Raw genomic sequence first — 19312 nt, forward strand, 5'->3', positions numbered from 1 at the left:
AATATTTTAACTTTCCTGCAGTAATTAAGACTTTTTAATACCTTCTCGGACCTGTTTCGAGGAAAATGAATCCAAAACTTTTCAATATTATAATATCAAGTGGGAGAAATATAAACGTTGACAGGCTTCAAAATCACTGCATTTCTATTGTGCTTACTCTTCACTGTTTTATCTAACCATCTTCTCCTCTTTGTGCAACCTCTTGACCTACTTTCTGTGCCTCTTCAGCTGTTCCTTCCTCCTCCTCCTCCTCCTCCACCTCAGCTGCTCTCTCATCCAGCGTTCCCTGCAAGGCCTCCTTCAGGGTCAGGCTGACAGCTTCAGAGTCCCTCACTACCCCCTGCTCTACCGACATCTCCGGGTGGTGCCTCTGCAAATGCTTGACCACCTGGAACTTCTGTTTGGCTCTGTAGGAGCAGTGACGACAGCAGAAAGGCTGCTGCTTAGTGTGAGAGAGATAGTGATGTCTGAGGCCCGCCGGCCACCGGAAGGCCTTGTGACACAAGCCGCACGTGTACGGCCGATCGTCGCTGTGTTGCCGCTGGTGGGTTTTCAGTATAAAACTAGTCTTGAAGGCTTTGCCGCATTTCTCACAGATGTAAGGGCGCATGTCGCAGTGCTGTGTGTCCCGGTGGGCACGGAGGGCATCTGCTCTGTTGGTGCGGTAGTCACACTCTTCACAGGCGTATGGCTTCTCCCCTGTGACGGCAAATACATCTTTAATCTTCAGCAGTGTACATTTCTTAACATCCAATCTGTAAACTATACTTACAAAACCAAAATCAGATAATTGCTTCAAAAAATTGTAAAATATGCCATAAAAATAAATGATGTTACTTATCTAGGAAGGTTTAGCTATGCATTTAAATCAAGTACAGAGATACCCTGCCTCACATTAACACCATGACAGCAGTTTCTACAGAAAAATGTCACTGAGCGAGGCAGATCCAGGTATTCAAACCCAAAAAATAATTTATCAGGTTGTTCCTAATCTTAAAAAGTACACAAGTATAATCATGAACTTTTATATCCTGTTGATACCTGTGTGCTTGGTCATGTGATACTTCAGCTGAGTCGCCCACTTGCATTTGTAGCCGCACTCCGGACAAAGGTACTTCTTCTCTTCTTGGTGAACCCTCATATGAAGCTGTGATAGAAATGATAATAGAACACAGAGTAAGTCCATGAGTCTGAGGCTTGATGTTCCTCTTCACCTCAAGCAGTTGTTACAGGGATAAAACACTAAATTAAGATGATTCTTGGATTGTGTTTGAACAAAATGTAAGTTTTACAGGTTTTTCATCTAAAACAGCACTTTTAAAAAAAAGCTTGATTGAGGTTTTTTCTAACAAATATTAAACTTGTCCTATAAACTTTGAGCTTACCTTCAACCTAGAGGGATCAGTGCAGGTGTAACTACACTGCTCACAGCTGTACGGCTTCTCCCCGGTGTGTATTCGGATGTGCCATGTGATCTTCTGCTTGTTCCGGGTTGAATATTTGCAGTCTGTGCATTTGTACAGACGTTTGCCTCCATGTGAACGGAGGTGCTGCTCCAACACCAGCTGATGCTGACAAGAAAACTGGCAGCTGCTGCACTTGAGAGGCTTGTCCTGTGGAGATCCTTCCTCATGTTCATTCAGAAGGTGTTGCGCTAATAGCTGCCTTGTTTTGGTAGCAAACGGGCACAGCTGACACTGATGTGCCAGGTGGATTCTCTGGTGAATCTCAAGGTTTTCCACTGTCTCAAAAGACTCCTGGCAGGTGGTACACTTTACTTGTGGGTGCTTAGTCTGTTGGTGGGTCTTCAGTGTGGCCTCGCTGCTGCACGTATAGTCACACTGCTTGCATGAGAAACAGACCTGCAGCTGGTGCACACGTTTGCAGTGGTTTCTTAGAGCAACTTCTGAACTAAAGCGAGCCTCGCAATGAGTGCAGGCGTGATGCAGCTCTCCGGTGTGGCATCTGAGATTGTGTCGTCTTATGTCGTCAAGCGTGTAGCCGCTGAAGTCGCAGAGCGAGCAGAGGTGAGTAGGCTGTTTGTCGTGGATGCGCGTCTTGTGTTGACGCAGTTTGGTCACAGCCCCAAACGTCTTGTTGCACATATTGCAGCTGTGACGACCGACTCCTGTGTGAAGAGACTCGTGCTCCTCCAAGCGATAGCGCCTGGTGGTGCTGAAAGGACAGTAACGGCAACGGTGAGGCCTCGCACCTTTGTGTTTGAGCGCGACATGTTGCGTCATGCATCGTTCTTGCTTACAGGTGAAAGTGCATTGCTGGCAATTTAAACGCTTAGCTTTAGCGACGCCAAACTTTTTTTTGTCATGGACATACAGAACGTGACGTGACAAAGACGTTTTAGATTTGGCAACAAATGAACACATGGTGCATTGGACCTCATCTGGTTTCAAGCAGCCTCTCTTTTCATGGCGGTCTAATGCTCTTCTCTGATTGCACTTAAATGCACAGCTTGGACAAGAGAAAATCTGACATTTCTTAGAAACTTTCTCAGGCTCCTCCACCACATCTTCTTTTTCTTTGACTGACTCATCACCACACTCGTCATCCACTTCTGAAAGGATTAGATTTTTTTTCCGGCAGGTCGAAGTGTGTCGATCAACTGTTGTGAGCTTAACTGATGAAAAATTGCAGAGCTTGCATTTAAATTTCCCATCTTCTTTAGTGTAAAAGGAGTTTTTCAGTAGTGGAACATCTGTTTGTTCGTTATCGGAAAGCTTTTTTGTCTGAATGTTGCATTGCTGATGTCCTGATTCACTAGATGTAGAGGCACTATTAACAAGCTGATGAAAATCCTGATCATTTGAATCTGTGGAAATCCTATTTTGAGGAGAGAGATGTTTTGTCTGATCTGAATTAATTCCCTCGTCCAGTTGTTTGGAAGCTTCTTGACCCACAGTAGAGTTTTCATCTGTAGCCAGACGTGTAGCTGAAAGACCGACAAAAGTCCTTGTTTTTCGTGGAAGTGCTGGGCACTTTTTTGCAAGGTGGCTATCAAGGCCTCGCCTCTGTTTGAACTGTGCACCACAGGCCTGGCACTTGTGTCCCTGTATTCTACCGTGGCACAAAGACCGGCAGTGGTACTTCAAAGCCGTTTCCTTTTTGGTTACATAAGAGCACTTGTCACAGCGGTAAACGTCTTTAGTTGGCACCACGAGCATCTGCACCCGTCCCTCCAAAACCATGGCTTCGGCTTGGTCCTTGTCGTGCTTCTTCATAGCTTTCAGATGGACTTCGGATTCTAACGGCTGATTTTGCTCAGGTGGGAAAGTTGAAATGACTGTTCCACAATCATTCTCCACCTCTGGTGTCTCAGTCTGACTCTTCTCAGGCTCGGTTGGTTGGCTTGTATTATTTAGAGACTCGTAGTTGTCATCCAAGTCACTTTGTTCACTCTCTTCGTCGGCTATGGCTACATTGTCTTCCTCTGATGACCTTGTAGATATAGAGAAGTCTGCCTTTTCTTGTGGCGTATCAGACTCATTGCAATTTAAAGTGGATGCACTCGGAGAATTTTCCTCCTCGTTTTGAAAAGATGGGGTTTCATAGTCAGTGGTTGATAGTGCAGTTAAAACAAGAGTGCAGTACTCCTCGGGACTGCTCCCAGGTGGACTGTCTGAAATACCTTCATTACCAACCTCTTGACACACAACATCAAAAACATTCACTGAATCAACAGCTTGTGAGCCAGTTACGGTTTCCTTGCTGCCACTGTGATCTGCTGAGCCAGGGAGATCACATTGAGATGGTGGAGGTCCTTCGGTAAGTTGTTCAGACGGCTCATTACCTATCGAGGACTTATTGTAGAAACCCTGCAAGAACTCAGTGGAGTTCCTCTCCTTCTCTTTTGCAGCGTAGTTCTCTAGCCACGCTTTGTCCCCAGGTACGTACCCATGAGCTTTCCTCTTGTGCAGGAAGAGGCTGATGCTACTGAATGAGGAATAGAAGCAAAGTGCACAACGAAACTCTTTCAGCTTGGTATGTTTGCAGTTCTCATGGTTTTGAAGGGCTTGTCGGTAGCAGGTAGTGTACGTACAGTATTTGCACTTATACACAGACGGCTGTTTCCCTTCTCCGGAGTGTTTGGACAACATGTGATTGCGAAGCTCATATTTGCGCTTGCAGGCATAAGCACAGATCTCACACATGAGTGATTTAGCCTGATGTCGTAGTTTGTGGCTGTTGAGCTGGTCCATGCGGTGACAGCGATACGGGCACTGATCACACTGGTACCTAGGACAGGAGACAGGAAGTTTAGTCATAAGAACATTAGTGTATATAGGATACTGGATCACCATCTCTAAGTTAAAACAGAAGATTTACTTCAGATCTTTCATTCTAAGTGATTATCACATGCTATTTCCAGCAACAAGGGACATACTGTAACTTGAAACTAAAAAGTAGATGAACCCACTCTGGCAGATGCTAAAACCGCTAAATTCACTTAGCATCTAGCAAAAAGGAATTCAAATCTGGCTATATTTATCTGTAGCCACCTCTCATTTGTATACAAAAACACCACTTAAAATCCCGCTCACGTCCACAGGTGTTTTCAATGGTTCCGGCTGACAGGCCTCTGTTCACATTGAGGTTGGGTGGAGATATGCATTACATGATGTCACTAAGGCTCCTGATATACTTGAGTTTTTAACCTGACGATTATCCGACTTGGATCAAAACGTTGTCCATTTGAACAAAAAATAAAATTGTTGGAGTAAGTGTGCTCTTTTTTAATTGACGCTGTCTTTTAATAGCCCTGCACCTATGTCATGTGCATATAACTGCACCCCTTCTATACTTGCATTTTACCAATGTTTATGCGTAAACAAGCAGCATCGTTTAAATACTTGAGGATTAATTACAGGCATTTGACGGCAGACCAGGACGGAATCACCCCTGGCAGACACTGGAATATCTTACTTGGGAACTGGGAACATGGTGACACTCCAGTAAGCAATCATACGTTAAGATTATGGCAGTAAAAGTGACAGCAGCTCCATAGTAGATTTGTTTCCTTTCAAAAAAACTCTGTAATTGTTACTGTCTTTTGTTCAGGGTCTGCTGTTGGCATTACTTAACATTGTGATAAACTGCCCTTAACCAAGATAGCATAGTGTTAGCATAGTGTGGACAACTAACACTACAAAGGGTAGCAGTCATGCACGTGCAAATGCATGATTACAAACAAACATGTTAGAGACTTCTCAGGTAGAACAAAAGTAACAGGGGAGTCAAGGAGAACTGTAATCAGGCTAAATAAGTGAAATAACCTCTATGGGTGAACCAAGGGTGAAGGTGGGCTTTAGGTCAAATTCTACTAGATTACAGCATGCAGTACATCGCAGAAAAAACATCATTATTTTTTTTATAGCTCTGTTTGTACCCAGTGGTGCCCCAACAATACCGTGAATCTACGACTCTACCTGAGGTCTCCAGCATGTTTCCTCATATGGACGTTGAGATAGTGTTTCCATTTAGTGACGTATCCACATTCAGCACACATGAAGTTCTTGTCATCAGAGTGAGTGAGCATATGTTTAGAGAGGTAGGACTCATCTCGGCACCTGAAGTCACAGATGCTGCACTTGTGGGGCTTCTCACCTTTAAAAAAAAAAAAAAATGACCCAAACAACAAACATAAAGATTGAAGATGCTGGAAAACAATTAGAACATTTTAAAAATACTATTTCATCCTCACCGCTGTGCATCAGCATGTGTCTCTTCAAGCCACGTTTATGTGAGGTCACATAGCTGCACTGAGAACAGCGATGGATCTTCTCGTTGGCGTGTAAGTGTCCGATGTGCTGTTCGAACTCCACGGGGTTAAATGTAACAAAAGCACAAAAGTCGCAGGAGAGCTTCTCATTTCCTGGGTGGCCGTGCCGCTGGTGCTGGAGGAAGACGGTCTTATTGGAGCAAGAGAAATCACACAGCGAGCAGTGGTAGGCGAGGTGCGTCCGATAATGAGCCTCCATGTCCTTCTCGTTTGGAAAGACGGCACCGCAGGCGTGATGTCTGCATTCTACGGCCTTGACCCCGTGCGCTTCGGCGGCGTGTCTAAGAAGCTCCTTGCGCAAAGAACTCTGGAAAGAACAACCCTCGTGGAAGCAGGCCACCGGCTCGCTATCTGGCGCAATGTTGTGCGTCTTCATGTGAGCTTTAAGCAACCTGCTCTGACGAAAGCTTTCACCACAGGTGGGGCAAGGATAGTTGATGTCATCTTCTGCCTCATCGGCGTGCACGGTGACAAGGTGGCGGCGGATTGCGTTCCGCTCCACGGCAGAATATTCACACAAGTGGCAGCGATGAACCTTTTCACCCGCCTCACGGAGTCTGTGTATGCGTAGCTTACTCTTACTGGTGAAGTAACGCTTACAGGTGGGACACTGGAGACTGGGATCAGGGAAATGTAAATGGAGGTGCTCCTGCAGGTGGGAGCGCATCTTGAAGCAGCGCCGACACTTGGGACAGGTGTTGGTACGATAGATGTGCTCTGCACCCTCTGCAAGGTACTCTAACAGACAAGAATATATGAAACAAAGCTTGTGGTTAGTTTAAGTATTCCTTCCATAACAAGAATAAAACATATTTTGTCTGTGTTGCACTGTAATGTTACTTATTAACATATTTCACATCTTTTATCAATGATTCATGAATCTTTAGTTAAAAGTGTGTGTTGTTTCTTCCTCTTTGCTTTACATTTGAGCCGGGCTGTGACATTTTTACTTTATTTTATGGTAACTAATTCAAGATCTTATTGTCCCTTAAATCATTTATGGAGGATGTTTACTGTTGCCTTGATTATTTTTTGTTTCTTGCACTGATTCTTCTGATTAAAATGTTCTTATAAACCAGTTGTATGTTTTGATATAACTTGATATCATTTTATATATATATAAACTTGGTGTACATACCTTTGGATGGCAGTGGCACAGCTGCTTTTCTTGCTCTTTTCACGTTATGTCCTTGCCTCTCATGTTCTTCCTTGTTCTCATCTTCAACTGATGACGACAAATAACCTGGGTTGGTTTTCTGTTTTCTTTTCGGCCTACTGGAGACTTGAGGCTGGTGGATTTCCTCAGTACATACAGTCGTGGGCGAAGTCTTGTTCCCTATGAACAGATGAGCCAAAATTGTTGACATAAAACTACTTTGTCAGACAGAAAAAATTAATTGGCAACTATTTTTTGTATCAAAATACTGTTTGCTCACACATTCATTTTAATAATAAACATTTTCTGGTTCGAGCCTCTTATATCAATATGACAGTGATTTGAATATATTTAGGTTTTGAACTGTTAGACAGACAAAACAAGCAGATTGTAGATTCTGCCATGCTTGTAAATGTATTTTTTTCACTATTTGTAACATTTTATAGACCAAACCATTTATTTAGAAATGAATTGATAATGATAATAATCATCAGCTGCAGCCCTGAATGTGTACATAAAACAACAGGCCTGGTCCCTGAATTCCCATCTGTTACTGCTCCTGTAAGACTGAACTCCATCTAACTTCATACTTCTGCAGGTTTATGGTTTTTGTGGTACAGAGCACGTTCTACTTGCAGAGGTAGGTCAGTTTACCTTGAGTGTAAGTTGGCAGATGGTTGTGCTCTGAGAGGTGGTCACTCAGTTCTTTTGCATTTTGGGTGATAAACTGGCAATGAAAGCAGCCAAAAGGCATGTGGCCTTTCCAGTGGTTCTCCATCTCACCCCGTGTGAGGAACGACACTTTGCAGGACCGGAAGGTGCAAGGAATAAGAGTGAGGCCGTGCATGGACGTCAAGTGGACTTGATATTCCTGATGATCTGTGTTGCTGAACTGGCAGCCTTGCTCAGAGCAGTGGAATGGGCCTTCAGGGTCACGTCCGCCATGGAGGATTTTGAAGTGGTGTTTCAGAGCAGCTGTTTTGGAGAAGATCTCGCTGCACTGAGAGCATTTGTAGCTCTCCAGATGTCCTTTACTGGATGGAGCTCTCTGTCTCTTTGAACACACGTGAGAAGCAAACAAGCCACTGTCTGAAAAACTCTGTCCACATTTTTCACAACTGTTAGGTTTCATTGTCTCCATTGTGTCTGAAAAAATAGAGAAGAGATTTTATAAGGACATGACAAACATTTATTATGCTCATGTTTTTTTGTAACCAGTGCACACAGGAACATAACAAATCCTACTTAAATAAAAGTACATAAGTATTAGCAGCAAAATGTACTTAAAGTAAAAGTAGTGGTTTGTTCTCTCTGACTGATATATTATTATATATGACATCATTAGATTATTAATAGTGAAGCATCAGTGTTAGAGCAGCATGTTACTGTTGTAGCTGCTGGAGGTGGAGCTAGTTTCAACTACTTTATATACAGTTAGCTAGTTTAGTCTAATGGTTCCCAACCTAGGGGTCGGGCCCATTCAAAGGGTCACCAGATAAATTTAATAGGTCGTGAGATGATTAATGGGAGAGGAAAGAAGAAAAAACAAAGTTCTGATACACAAATGTTTTCAGTTTTTTGACTTTTTCTCTAATCTTGAAGGTGCAAGGAAAGTGAAATGAAACCATGTGAGAAGTTTAGAGGGAAAAATCACTATTTGGTGGAGCTGTTAACAACTCATAGACATGTGAAATGTGACCCCGACTACACACTGCTTTTTATAAGACGTCAAAAGCCAAAAAGGTTGGAAACCGCTGGTTTCATCTTTACCAATGTGTTATTGTGTTGTGTGTTATTTTAAAAGCTTGTTATATTATCCATTGTGTCAAATCGTCATCGAGTAGAAAGTACAATATTTACCTCTGGAATGTAGTGGAATGCAAGTATAAAGTAAATGGAAATACTCAAGTAAAGTAAAAGTACCTCAAAATTGTATTTAAGTAGTAGTTACTTTCCATCACTGGTGTGAGGTTTATAACTATATAGTATTACTAGTAATTAAACACATATACACACATAACACATGCACACTCCTTCACACGAAGTGAGTTACATGTTGTAGCCACAGAATAAAAACATTAACGTTACTTACCATACAAACTGAATTTCGACCTACTGCCCGGGTTTCAGCAGTCCTCTCTATCTGAAAAACGGAACATCAAAACCAGTCAGTTTGTCTTAGCTAGCTCTTAACATCCATCTTCTTTACTCCTTATTATTTGCCAGCGTTTCTTCATTGATATGAGCTGGCAGAAGCCGAAATTTCTCTTAATTTTTTATTATAATATAAACTGGCATCAGTTAGTTCGCTAACAACGTCGCCATTGACTAACGCTAGCTGAGCTAACGTTAGCTTCTTGTGATTGTACTCGCCAAAAACTTGTCGTTCCTGCTGGCAGTGAATTTCGCCGAAGCACCCTGTACAGTCTACAACAAAATGCATTAATTATATTTTCCACAAACATATTTATCTCGGTCAGTTGTTATGTTAGAATGCGAGCAAAATAACAAAACAGGAAAGCGGAACGGATGTTCTGTGCCCAGATGTCCAGTCGGAATGTTTATCAAGCACAGGAAGTGTAGTAGAGGTCGCTGCCACTGCTGCACTTCACTACATCCACCACATATTAAACACATGAGGCTCTATCTGGCCGGAAATGACTATTTTCTAAGAAACTATAGGCAGTACAAACGACGACAGCCTCTACATAGCGGTATAAGACGAAGACAAACAAGGCAAGTTAGCAGGATATGAGATATTTAATATGTAACATGAGTGTGTCATTAAAAAAGTAGCAACAACTGTCACTAGATTCCCAGGAAGGCAGCAGGTCTGCAGATATATCTTGAGTAACAAAACAATTTCCGGAAAGTCAGTGCTGTCAGACAGATGTACAGATGAGTTTGCACTTTATTTATACGTCTGTGCTCCTTCAAAGTGTTACAACAACCATATAGAGTCTGAATCCACTGGAGGTGTGCGGATATCAGCAACATGCCGCTGTCAGACTTTCTGGACGGCCTGAAGGACAACCCTTACTTTGGGGCCGGATTTGGACTAGTTGGGGTCGGAACAGCGTTGGCAGTGGCCAGAAAAGGGGCTCAGGTGGGGATGATATTCCTCCGCAGGAATTACATGATCACCCTGGAGGTCCCCAGCAAGGATAAGAGCTACCACTGGCTGCTGAGCTGGATCACCAAGCACGCCAGGCACACCCAGCACCTGAGCGTGGAGACCTCCTACCTGGCACATGAGAGTGGACGGGTCCACACGCAGTTTGACTTTCACCCAAGCCCTGGAAACCACATCATCTGGTCAGAGGGATTCATTAACTATAGTTATTTAAGCTTACTTCAGTGTGGTGCTAGTGCACAGTCTTTTACGTTATATGCTTGACTCTGTTTTTCCAGAGAATATCCACATACATGAATTTGCTTGACAAATAAATACTCTGTCATCAGCTCAACTTGTGACACTGTCATCCATCTGCAGGTATGGGAGGAAGTGGATCAGGGTGGAAAGGACCAGAGAGAAACAAATGATCGATCTGCACACTGGAACCCCGTGGGAATCTGTTACCTTCACTGCTTTAGGCAGAGACAGACAAATCTTCTTTAATATCTTACAAGAAGGTACAGATTTACACATGTCTATAGTGTATAACAAGCAGTGGTGGAAACTAACTAAGTATATTTACTCAAATACTGTACTTAAGTACAAATTTGAAGAGTCTTACATATGCAATATACTCCACCTGTTTTCCACTGAGTAGTTACAAGCTGTCCGTTATGTTTTGTAGCCAGAGAATTGGCCCTGAAGCAGGAGGAGGGACGGACGGTGATGTACACGGCTATGGGTGGTGAGTGGAGGCCCTTTGGGTTTCCACGGCGGCGCAGACCCCTCAGCTCTGTGGTCCTGGAGCAGGGCGTGGGTGAGAGGATTGCAGACGATGTGAAGGACTTCATCGGAAATCCGAAGTGGTATACGGACAGAGGTAGAATATCCTGTTGTTAGTCTAGAGTTAAACAGCGTCCGTTCAGTGTATACGCAAGTTGTCTGCAAGTGTTTCATTTAGGGCTGCAACTCAAATGATTATTTTCTCAATTGATGGATTAGTTGTTTGGTTTATAAATTGTCAGAACATAGTGAGAGGCTAAGATGACATCCTCTAATGTCTTGTTTTGTCCTGACCAACAGTCCACGACATAAAAATATTCAGTTTACTGTAATAGAGGACATAAGAAACCAGAAAATATTCACATTTGAGAAGCTGGACTCAGAGAATTTAGACATTTTTTCTTTACAAAAATGACTCAAAACGATTAATCGATTATCGAAATAGTTGACAATTAATTTTATAGTTGACAACTAATCGATTAATCGACTAATCATTGCAGCTCTAGTTTCATTCTTATTCGCCCTGTTGTGTAATTTATGGTTTTTTATCATGACAGTTATTGTTCTGTCTCAAACATCTAAGAATTGGGATTGGACAGAGCCAGTTGCCCAAAAGATTTTGGTCTTGGAGAGTCTGTTTTAGAATTTCCCAAATGCACGTAAACGCATCACCTCACAAGAATTTTGAAATCAGTCTCTGCTCACAACTGAGGGGTGTACTATGAAGCAAGATTAGTGGGTTAGAGAATTGTGTTGAGCATAAAGTCAGGGTTTTCAATGTCACCAAGGTGGCTCTCTTTTAACCTGGCTACATCACCATGGTAACTTATACTGCAAACTTAACCTGGTCTGGAGCTGGTTATATTCCGGGTTTTGGCTTAAATCAGCAATGAAAAGCGCTGCTCTCTCACTAACTACCTGATCTGTTGCCAAGTCCGTTTAACACTGCTGGTACTGCAGCTATTAGAACACCAATTAGAAAACTGATTAGTCTTTTATCATAATTACCATTGATTTGATATGACATGTTGTAAATCTGTAATGGTGCAAGAGGTTAGGGTTACTTGCGGGATGGGATTTTGTTACAATATATCAAACTGTATTTAAAAAAAAAATGATTAAAAAAATATGAAGAAATACTTTGAACAAAAAAAAGTAATAAAATAAAATAAAATAAATAAATAATAAATAAAATAAAAATAAAATTGACTAGTCTATTGGTATTTATCACAGATAATATTCAATCTATAATAATTAATTTCACTTTGATTTGACCAGAATCTAAAGTGATTTCCACTTATCCTTCATTATGGGACAGAGTCAGATCTGAATGCACTTCTTGAGTATAATGTTTAAATCTGCTGCATCAAGTTAAAAGTTTCAAAGCTCTGGACGTGGGAGGCATTGAGCGGTAAAATAAATATGTTAACTAATTATGAATTAGGTTTTTAATTAACAAATTTACACCATCAGCAATTTTCTGCCAGCATTCCGCTCTCGCCTTATTTGCAGCAACAGCGTTGCTTTTTGCTGTGGTAATGTGTTTATATTGTTCATAACTCTCCATTATAATGACCTGCTCCTCCTGATTGAAGCAGGCGGCATGCGATCGGTCAAAAGAGTCAAATGACACGCCAAACGCCCCCTTTCATGGGAACGCGCACAGAGCCTGAAGCAGAGAGTTAACAAAGAAATTTCATACCCACCGCCATGATACCACTTATCTCTCATCACGAGTTTAGGGTTTGTCTAGCCAGCTCACACAAAGAAAGCCTGAGTATGTTGAACTTGTTTCATAGTACACCCCTCAGCAGTAACTAGGGGTCAATAAAATACCTCTAAAATAAACAAAAACATCAAAACCTGAAAATTAAGTTCAAATCTGGAATCCTGTTCTCAGACTGTACCGTTGTGCCTGTTTTGAAAAGTACAATGTGGTAGCATCTAGTTTACAGTAATGATGTTTTTCTTTGTATATGCAGGCATCCCCTACAGAAGAGGATATCTGCTGTACGGTCCCCCAGGATGTGGAAAAAGCAGCTTTATGTGAGTGATTCTGTGTGACTGGAAGATGGACTGTATGTCAAGTAAACATATCACTCTCTGTATGCAGCGTACGTCCTCATGTGCCGTTTTTTCCACTCTGTGTGTTTCAGCACGGCGCTGGCGGGTGAACTGGGCTACAGCATCTGTCTGATGAGTCTGAGCGACCGAACCCTCTCAGATGACCGTCTGAACCACCTGCTGAGCGTGGCGCCGCAGCAAAGCATCATACTGTTGGAGGACGTAGACGCCGCCTTCGTCAGCCGAGACCTGCTTCCCACAGAGAGTGAGTCGTAGGGAAGGAGCTGTCGTTTTGAATTTCACCACTGAGGTAATTTGTGAAGCTGTGGTTGTTAAGACAGACTGTGTTTGTGCTTTGTCTCCTTAGACCCTCTGGCCTACCAGGGAATGGGAAGACTGACCTTCAGTGGCCTGCTGAACTCTCTGGATGGAGTGGCTTCATCTGAGGCCAGAATAGTGTTTATGACGACCAACTTCATTGAAAGGTACTGCTGGAAGAGAATTTTGTAAACTCATGGTTAGGGTATGTCACTAAAAACCTCTGGTGTATGTTTGCAAATAAAAAATAAACTACAATATCTTTTCCAGATAAAAACTACCTTGACTTTTTAAATGGACATTACAGCTTATTTGAAATCTACATGTCTTCAGAACCCTTTTCAGTGAGTTTTACATACATTAATTAGTATTTTCAGTGCTATTAACTGCCAGTTTTGCTTGTAATCTCTGCACTCAGGTTGGACGCTGCGCTGATCCGGCCAGGCCGTGTCGATCTGAAGCAGTACATTGGGCACTGCAACCACTGGCAGCTCATCCAGATGTTCCAGAGGTTCTACCCAGATGAGCCTTCCTCTGAGGGAGAGCGGTTTGCAGAGCGTGCGTTAGCCACACACTCTGAGATCAGCGCCGCTCAGGTGCAAGGACACTTTCTGCTGCACAAAACGGACCCTGCAGGATCTATAGACAATGTTGCCCAAATAAAGGAATAACAGGACTGGAAGGTGTTTAAAGACTGATTACTGAATAAAGACAAAGAGTAAATAAGACTGATGTGCCTGGATACCAACTGAATGATACTAAATAAATGCATTGTTGTCCAACATGGGATGCCCTTCAGCAAGGCACTAAACCTCGGAGCTGATTCAGTTGAGCTGTTTAACGGCAAATCAAAAAGATATGAGAGTTTTATTCATCCTGAAAAAAATGTTTTGAAAAACATGTTGATGGAAAAACATTTCACATCTGCAACCTGCAACCAGCAGGCGGTAAAGACGCACACATGATTCACATGTAAACACAAGTGTCACCCAACACAGGACTAATAAAATGCTTATTTTCCACCATTAAGTCAAATGTTTAAATTACAATCTAATATACCTGTAACATATATGGTGAAAAATGACAAATAGAGCATTTATATTTTATTTAATCTTTATTTGTAAAGGGTTGGTTGGCTGAGAATACACTTTTAAGAATATGCTTGAAAAGTTCTGTAGTAGAATAAAATAAACAAAACAAGTCGATAAACAAAGTTGACAATGAACAAGGTTCAGGCTCAGTGAAAGCATTCAGGCAGACAGAGAAGAGTTATTAAGAATGATCTTAAAGATACAGAGAGGTATAAGAGTTTTTATTTTTTAGGCAACATTGCAGATTATTCCAAGAAAACGCTGCAGAGGTTCAGTACGGACCGCAGTGCCAGACCAGCAGGGATGAGATGTAACATTTTCCAACAAGGGTTTTATAGGAAAATGAGTGGTTATTATTATTATTATTATTGGTTATTACATCTCTCAAGGAAGGCTCACCAACTGTACTATACAGAACACAGCGGTGAAGTTGAGGCAGCAGCATGTCGATAAACGACGTTCCCATAATCCAGCTTCGACGATACCACTTCTACATGTCAGAGGGAAGCTGCTTCTGTTTCTGCACAACAGGCTAAGCTTCAGTCACAGTTTATCAAATTTATTTCACCATCATCAAGCCAGATTTTAACATATTTGTATTCTATGAATCTGAAATATGTATATTACTGTGAAGAGCAGCATGTATTTTGGACAGACTCAGGAGCACAATATATAATATTACAGTCTGTTTAAAGATGAATTTTACACTCAAACACAGAAGAGACAATGAGCCTCATGTGGCAACATTCTCTTAAATTTATATTTTCTTTTAATTCAAGTCACCGACAGATGCACCAAACGTTCTTAACCAACCGAAGCTGCTCTTACCCAGGTGTGTTGAAGGATGAGTCCCATTCGATCATGAATTGGAGGCGCGTGGCTGATTGTTATTAGCATATGTAACGCCCCTTAACACTACATAAGGGCAGGTGTTGTGCTTTGTCCAAAAACCCTGCCACATGCCCAAGAATTGGAGAGATGCCACCAAAAAAAAAAGTTGTAAGAAGAAGAACTTCAGCAGTAGTGAAACAGACGAAATGTTAAATAGACTTAAAGTAAAACGTGATTTTCCAGAGCGTCAGTACTGGTGTTACAGGAAAATGAACACAACAACAGCAAAACATTTGTGATGCTGTAAATGCCGAGTCAGCAGAGAGACACAGAAGCTGAATGCATGCAGTATCATCCAATGGTTTTTATTGTCTTAACTGGGATTAATGGACCAATAGTATTTCTTTTTCCCACAAATTTAATAGTCCAATCATAACAATAATAATAAATAATAAAACCTATCATAATCTAAATTTGATTATATGATATTCCTGCATTTTTTTATGTTCCTCAAATTTAAAACATTTATTTCCCTGCGTTGGACAAACAATTTGTGGAGTTTGTGGACAAAAATATGAAAACATTGGTGAGTCCTAGAAATCAATGGATACAAATAAAATAAGAACAAATCGTGGATACGAACAAAAATAAGAGGAAATTTGTTTGTATATCATTTCTCGCTTCTGAGTTCTGCTGTTCTGATTCTTGGTGGTTTTCAAAATGAGACAAAAATGCTTCTTTTGAATCTTCAAATCTCCCAAATAGAGGAATAAGATATATCAGGCTTTGGATACACACATGATACTTGCAAGTAGATCAATTCATTGTTGGTTTGGCTTTGCATATGATTTGTTGACAATGAGAAAAATATTGAACACATGCGGGTCAGGTAGTCAATGTTTCCAGGTCTTGTTTCCACCCTCCCTCCTCTATTCTTTCTACTGGATCTTTTGTTGTAGAATTGGCCTGTTGTGGCTCCCTTCTTCCTCTCGCCACTCTTTTCCTTCCTTTGAATGGCCCCTGGCCACCCTCTTGACTGAACAAGGCTATTGTTTGGCCTTCTCCTCTCGGGAGGCCCATAAAGCCTCCTGAATTTAGCATCGATATCTGGCTTCTTTGGCATGTGCAATGTATCAGTAGCTAAAATGTTACATCTGCAAACCTCCTTGGTATTTTTAAAATGAAATTAAAGACCTATCTTTATAATCAAATCTTTTGATTTGGGCTAATTGTACTTTATCAGCCCTTAAAACCTTTTGTGTTGGTTTTATTGTTATTGTTTCATGGTACTCTATTATTGCTTATTGCTCTCTGGTTTACATCTACATACAAATAAAGTATGTTGTTTCTGTTTCAAAAGAGGCAGAAATGTCAGAGATACTGTTGTCAGTTCTATGTATAAGGAACCCACACAAACTAATTGGCTTTCTCAACAAGTGTATGTAAATTATAGATGTGGAAAATGTGCACACTGTTCAAACACATTTGATAACAAGACATTTAATCATCCTCATACAGGAAAGAAATATAGACATAAAATAATTCATTAACCGTCTCTCTACGCATGTCATATACATCTTGAAACACCCATGTGGCTTAATGTATGGAGGCCAAACAAAGCACCATCTCAAACTAAGAGTTGCTGAACATAAGGCTGCCATTAGAAATGGTAATATGGATTATGCCATTGCCAGTCACTACAAGGAGAAAAACCATGGGTCAGCTACTTCCCTTAAATTTATGAATTGAATACTATTGAACCTTATGGACTTAATGAAACACAGGATTTGAGTTTTCGTCTGAGATATGTAAATATTAACTTGTATTTCTCTCCACAGGCTATTTGGACTCTTAGGGAGAGATGAGCCACTAGGTCCCCTGGCACTCACCCTTCCCATTCTTTAGTGATGTAGAGGGACGGCTGTAGGACCTGTAGTCCATTCTGCTTAGGGAGTCTTACTCATCCTATTCAGTCAGTTGTTTACGGGAGGTTTAATTATATAAAATGGTGTCATTCTTGTAACTTTGTGTAACATTAATCACGTTGTGTTTTTTGTCATATGTATATGTTCACTGTGAGAAAATGAAGACTGTGATAATTAGTCATGTGACTCAGATGTATTTATCACACCTGTGAGTACTCAGCAGTTGTACTGAGTGAACCTGAAGAAGCTACAGGCGAAACGCGTTGTTCGCTCTTAATAAAGTCACAGTCAAGTCATTATAGTGTGTGGTGGTTAATTTTGATTTTCACATAAAAATAACGTTGTTACAAATAAGTAGTGGTCGACAAGATGACATGACAGTAAACCAGTCCTTTTCTAGATCTACCACTAATTTTTACATTTGAAGCAGACAAACTTTATTTGCATGAATGGATGGTAAATGGACTGCACCTATTTATTGCCTTTGTAGTCTTCCGACCACTCAAAGCGCTTTACACTGCACGCCACATTCACCCGTTCACACACTGTCATACACTGATGGCAGAGGCTGCCATGCAAGGTGCCAACCTGCTCATCAGGAGGAGTATCTAATACATTCACACACACACGCACTGATGGCACAACCTTCGGGAACACTTTAGGGGTCCAGTATCTTGCCCAAGGACACTCTGACATGCAGACTGGATGAACTGGGAATCGATTGGTGGACGGTGAATAGAAGTTACGAAGTTCTTTCTGAGAAGAATTACATGCACAGCCCACAAAAGTTAAGTTAATAAATCCAGTTACAGAAAACATAGAAAACAAATCTATTTGGTTTTCAGCTGCTTTCTTTCTGAGACTTGGGGAGACGCTGTGCCAGAGTCAAGAAGCAACAAAAAGCTTAACCCTTTCATGAATAGTGGTCACTACAGCGGACAGCTATTCAAAAGCCGTTTTCTTATATATGCATGGGTTTTAATGGTATTGTTGCACATCAGCCAACACAGTGGACTCTAGTGTGTCATCCCATACACTGCCATTCATTGGCCAGCTTTTGTAAGTGCAACACAAATTTCTCAAAGCCAAGATGGCCGCCTGCCGGCCGGAAATGCTCACCAGCTCAGGAATAATAGACCCTTGCAGGTAAATACAATTTTGTAACATCATGTAACAACTAAGGAGTAATACAATTGTTAAAATTTCCAAGTATTGACTTTATGTTGGGAGAAAATGACAATTAATCATCTGTCCACTAAGTTGGACAAACTCCTTGAAAAATGCTGTTTAAAAAAAATGAAGTTCAAATTTTTTTTTCATGCCCAAAGAGGAATAAAAACACCTGACTGAGGTTATCATAATTCATGCATGATAGGGTTAAATGATTTAACACAATTTTAGATTGAGCAATATAATGTGTAATTGAATATTGTCTTGTTTTAGTTTATCTTTAAGGTTATAATAATTGTTATGCCTTGGCTCAAGTGGCCACAACAAAAGGGAGACACACCATGGAGATGTTTAACAAAAAGAAACTTTGTCCAACCAAATTAAGCCACATTAAATTGTAACTAAGTATAATTAAAGCATGTAACCAGAGGGGAGAACAGAGAGTTGCACACAGCAGCAGCCACAAGCAGTCAGAGGAGAGTGACACAGCCAGGCTTGATCCCCTTGGAGGTAACAACCCACCTGTAGAGCAGGACAGACAAGTGAATAAGGCAAGACAAGTTTATTTGTATAGCACATTTCAACAACAAGGCAATTCAAAGTGCTTTACACAGAGCATAAAAGGCACCAAGACAGAATATGAAAGCAACACAAGGCAATGCAAAAAGACATTTAAATACAATTAAAAAGTGTTAAATTTGGACATCAAAGAAGCTAAAATAGAATAACACATAAAACAGGAGAATAAAACTTACAGTGCGGTGCAAGATATTAATCCTCAAATTTGGTTTAATAAAAGGCAGCGGCAAACAGAAAGTCTTCAGCTGTGATTTAAAAGAACTGAGAGTTGCAGCAGACCTGCAGTTTTCTGGGAGTTTGTTTGTATGTGGAGCATAAAAACTGAACATTGTTTCTCCATGTTTAGTTTTGACTCTGGGGACAGAAGGCAGACCTGATCCAGATGATCTGACAGGTCTGGATGGTTCATAACGTAGCAGCAGATCAGAAACGTATTTTGGACCTAAACCATTCAGTGCTTTATAAACCAACAGCAGTATTTTAAAA

The 19312-nt window shown here is 41.1% G+C and overlaps 2 protein-coding genes across 2 annotated transcripts; one reads left to right on the forward strand and one right to left on the reverse strand.

Moving 5' to 3' along the window:
- Positions 1-4: 4 nt before the first annotated feature.
- Positions 5-9330, reverse strand: znf142 (zinc finger protein 142). Its single transcript, XM_067602999.1, has 8 exons — positions 9043-9330; positions 7605-8096; positions 6933-7130; positions 5717-6532; positions 5442-5619; positions 1386-4251; positions 1042-1147; positions 5-699 (listed from the first exon to the last, which is right to left on the reverse strand). The coding sequence occupies exons 2-8, from the start codon at positions 8089-8091 to the stop codon at positions 173-175; spliced, it is 5178 nt and encodes a 1725-aa protein (XP_067459100.1). The 5' UTR covers positions 8092-8096; positions 9043-9330; the 3' UTR covers positions 5-172.
- Positions 9331-9545: 215 nt separating this feature from the next.
- bcs1l (BC1 (ubiquinol-cytochrome c reductase) synthesis-like) lies at positions 9546-14255 on the forward strand. The gene is made up of 7 exons (XM_067603000.1): positions 9546-10265; positions 10444-10583; positions 10751-10945; positions 12831-12894; positions 13005-13177; positions 13280-13397; positions 13649-14255. Exons 1-7 carry the CDS (start codon positions 9946-9948, stop codon positions 13899-13901), a joined length of 1263 nt encoding a protein of 420 aa, XP_067459101.1. The 5' UTR covers positions 9546-9945; the 3' UTR covers positions 13902-14255.
- Positions 14256-19312: the final 5057 nt, after the last annotated feature.

Source organism: Thunnus thynnus, chromosome 11 (genome assembly GCF_963924715.1).
Source record: "Thunnus thynnus chromosome 11, fThuThy2.1, whole genome shotgun sequence".
In the NCBI taxonomy this organism is placed as follows: Eukaryota; Metazoa; Chordata; class Actinopteri; order Scombriformes; family Scombridae; genus Thunnus; species Thunnus thynnus.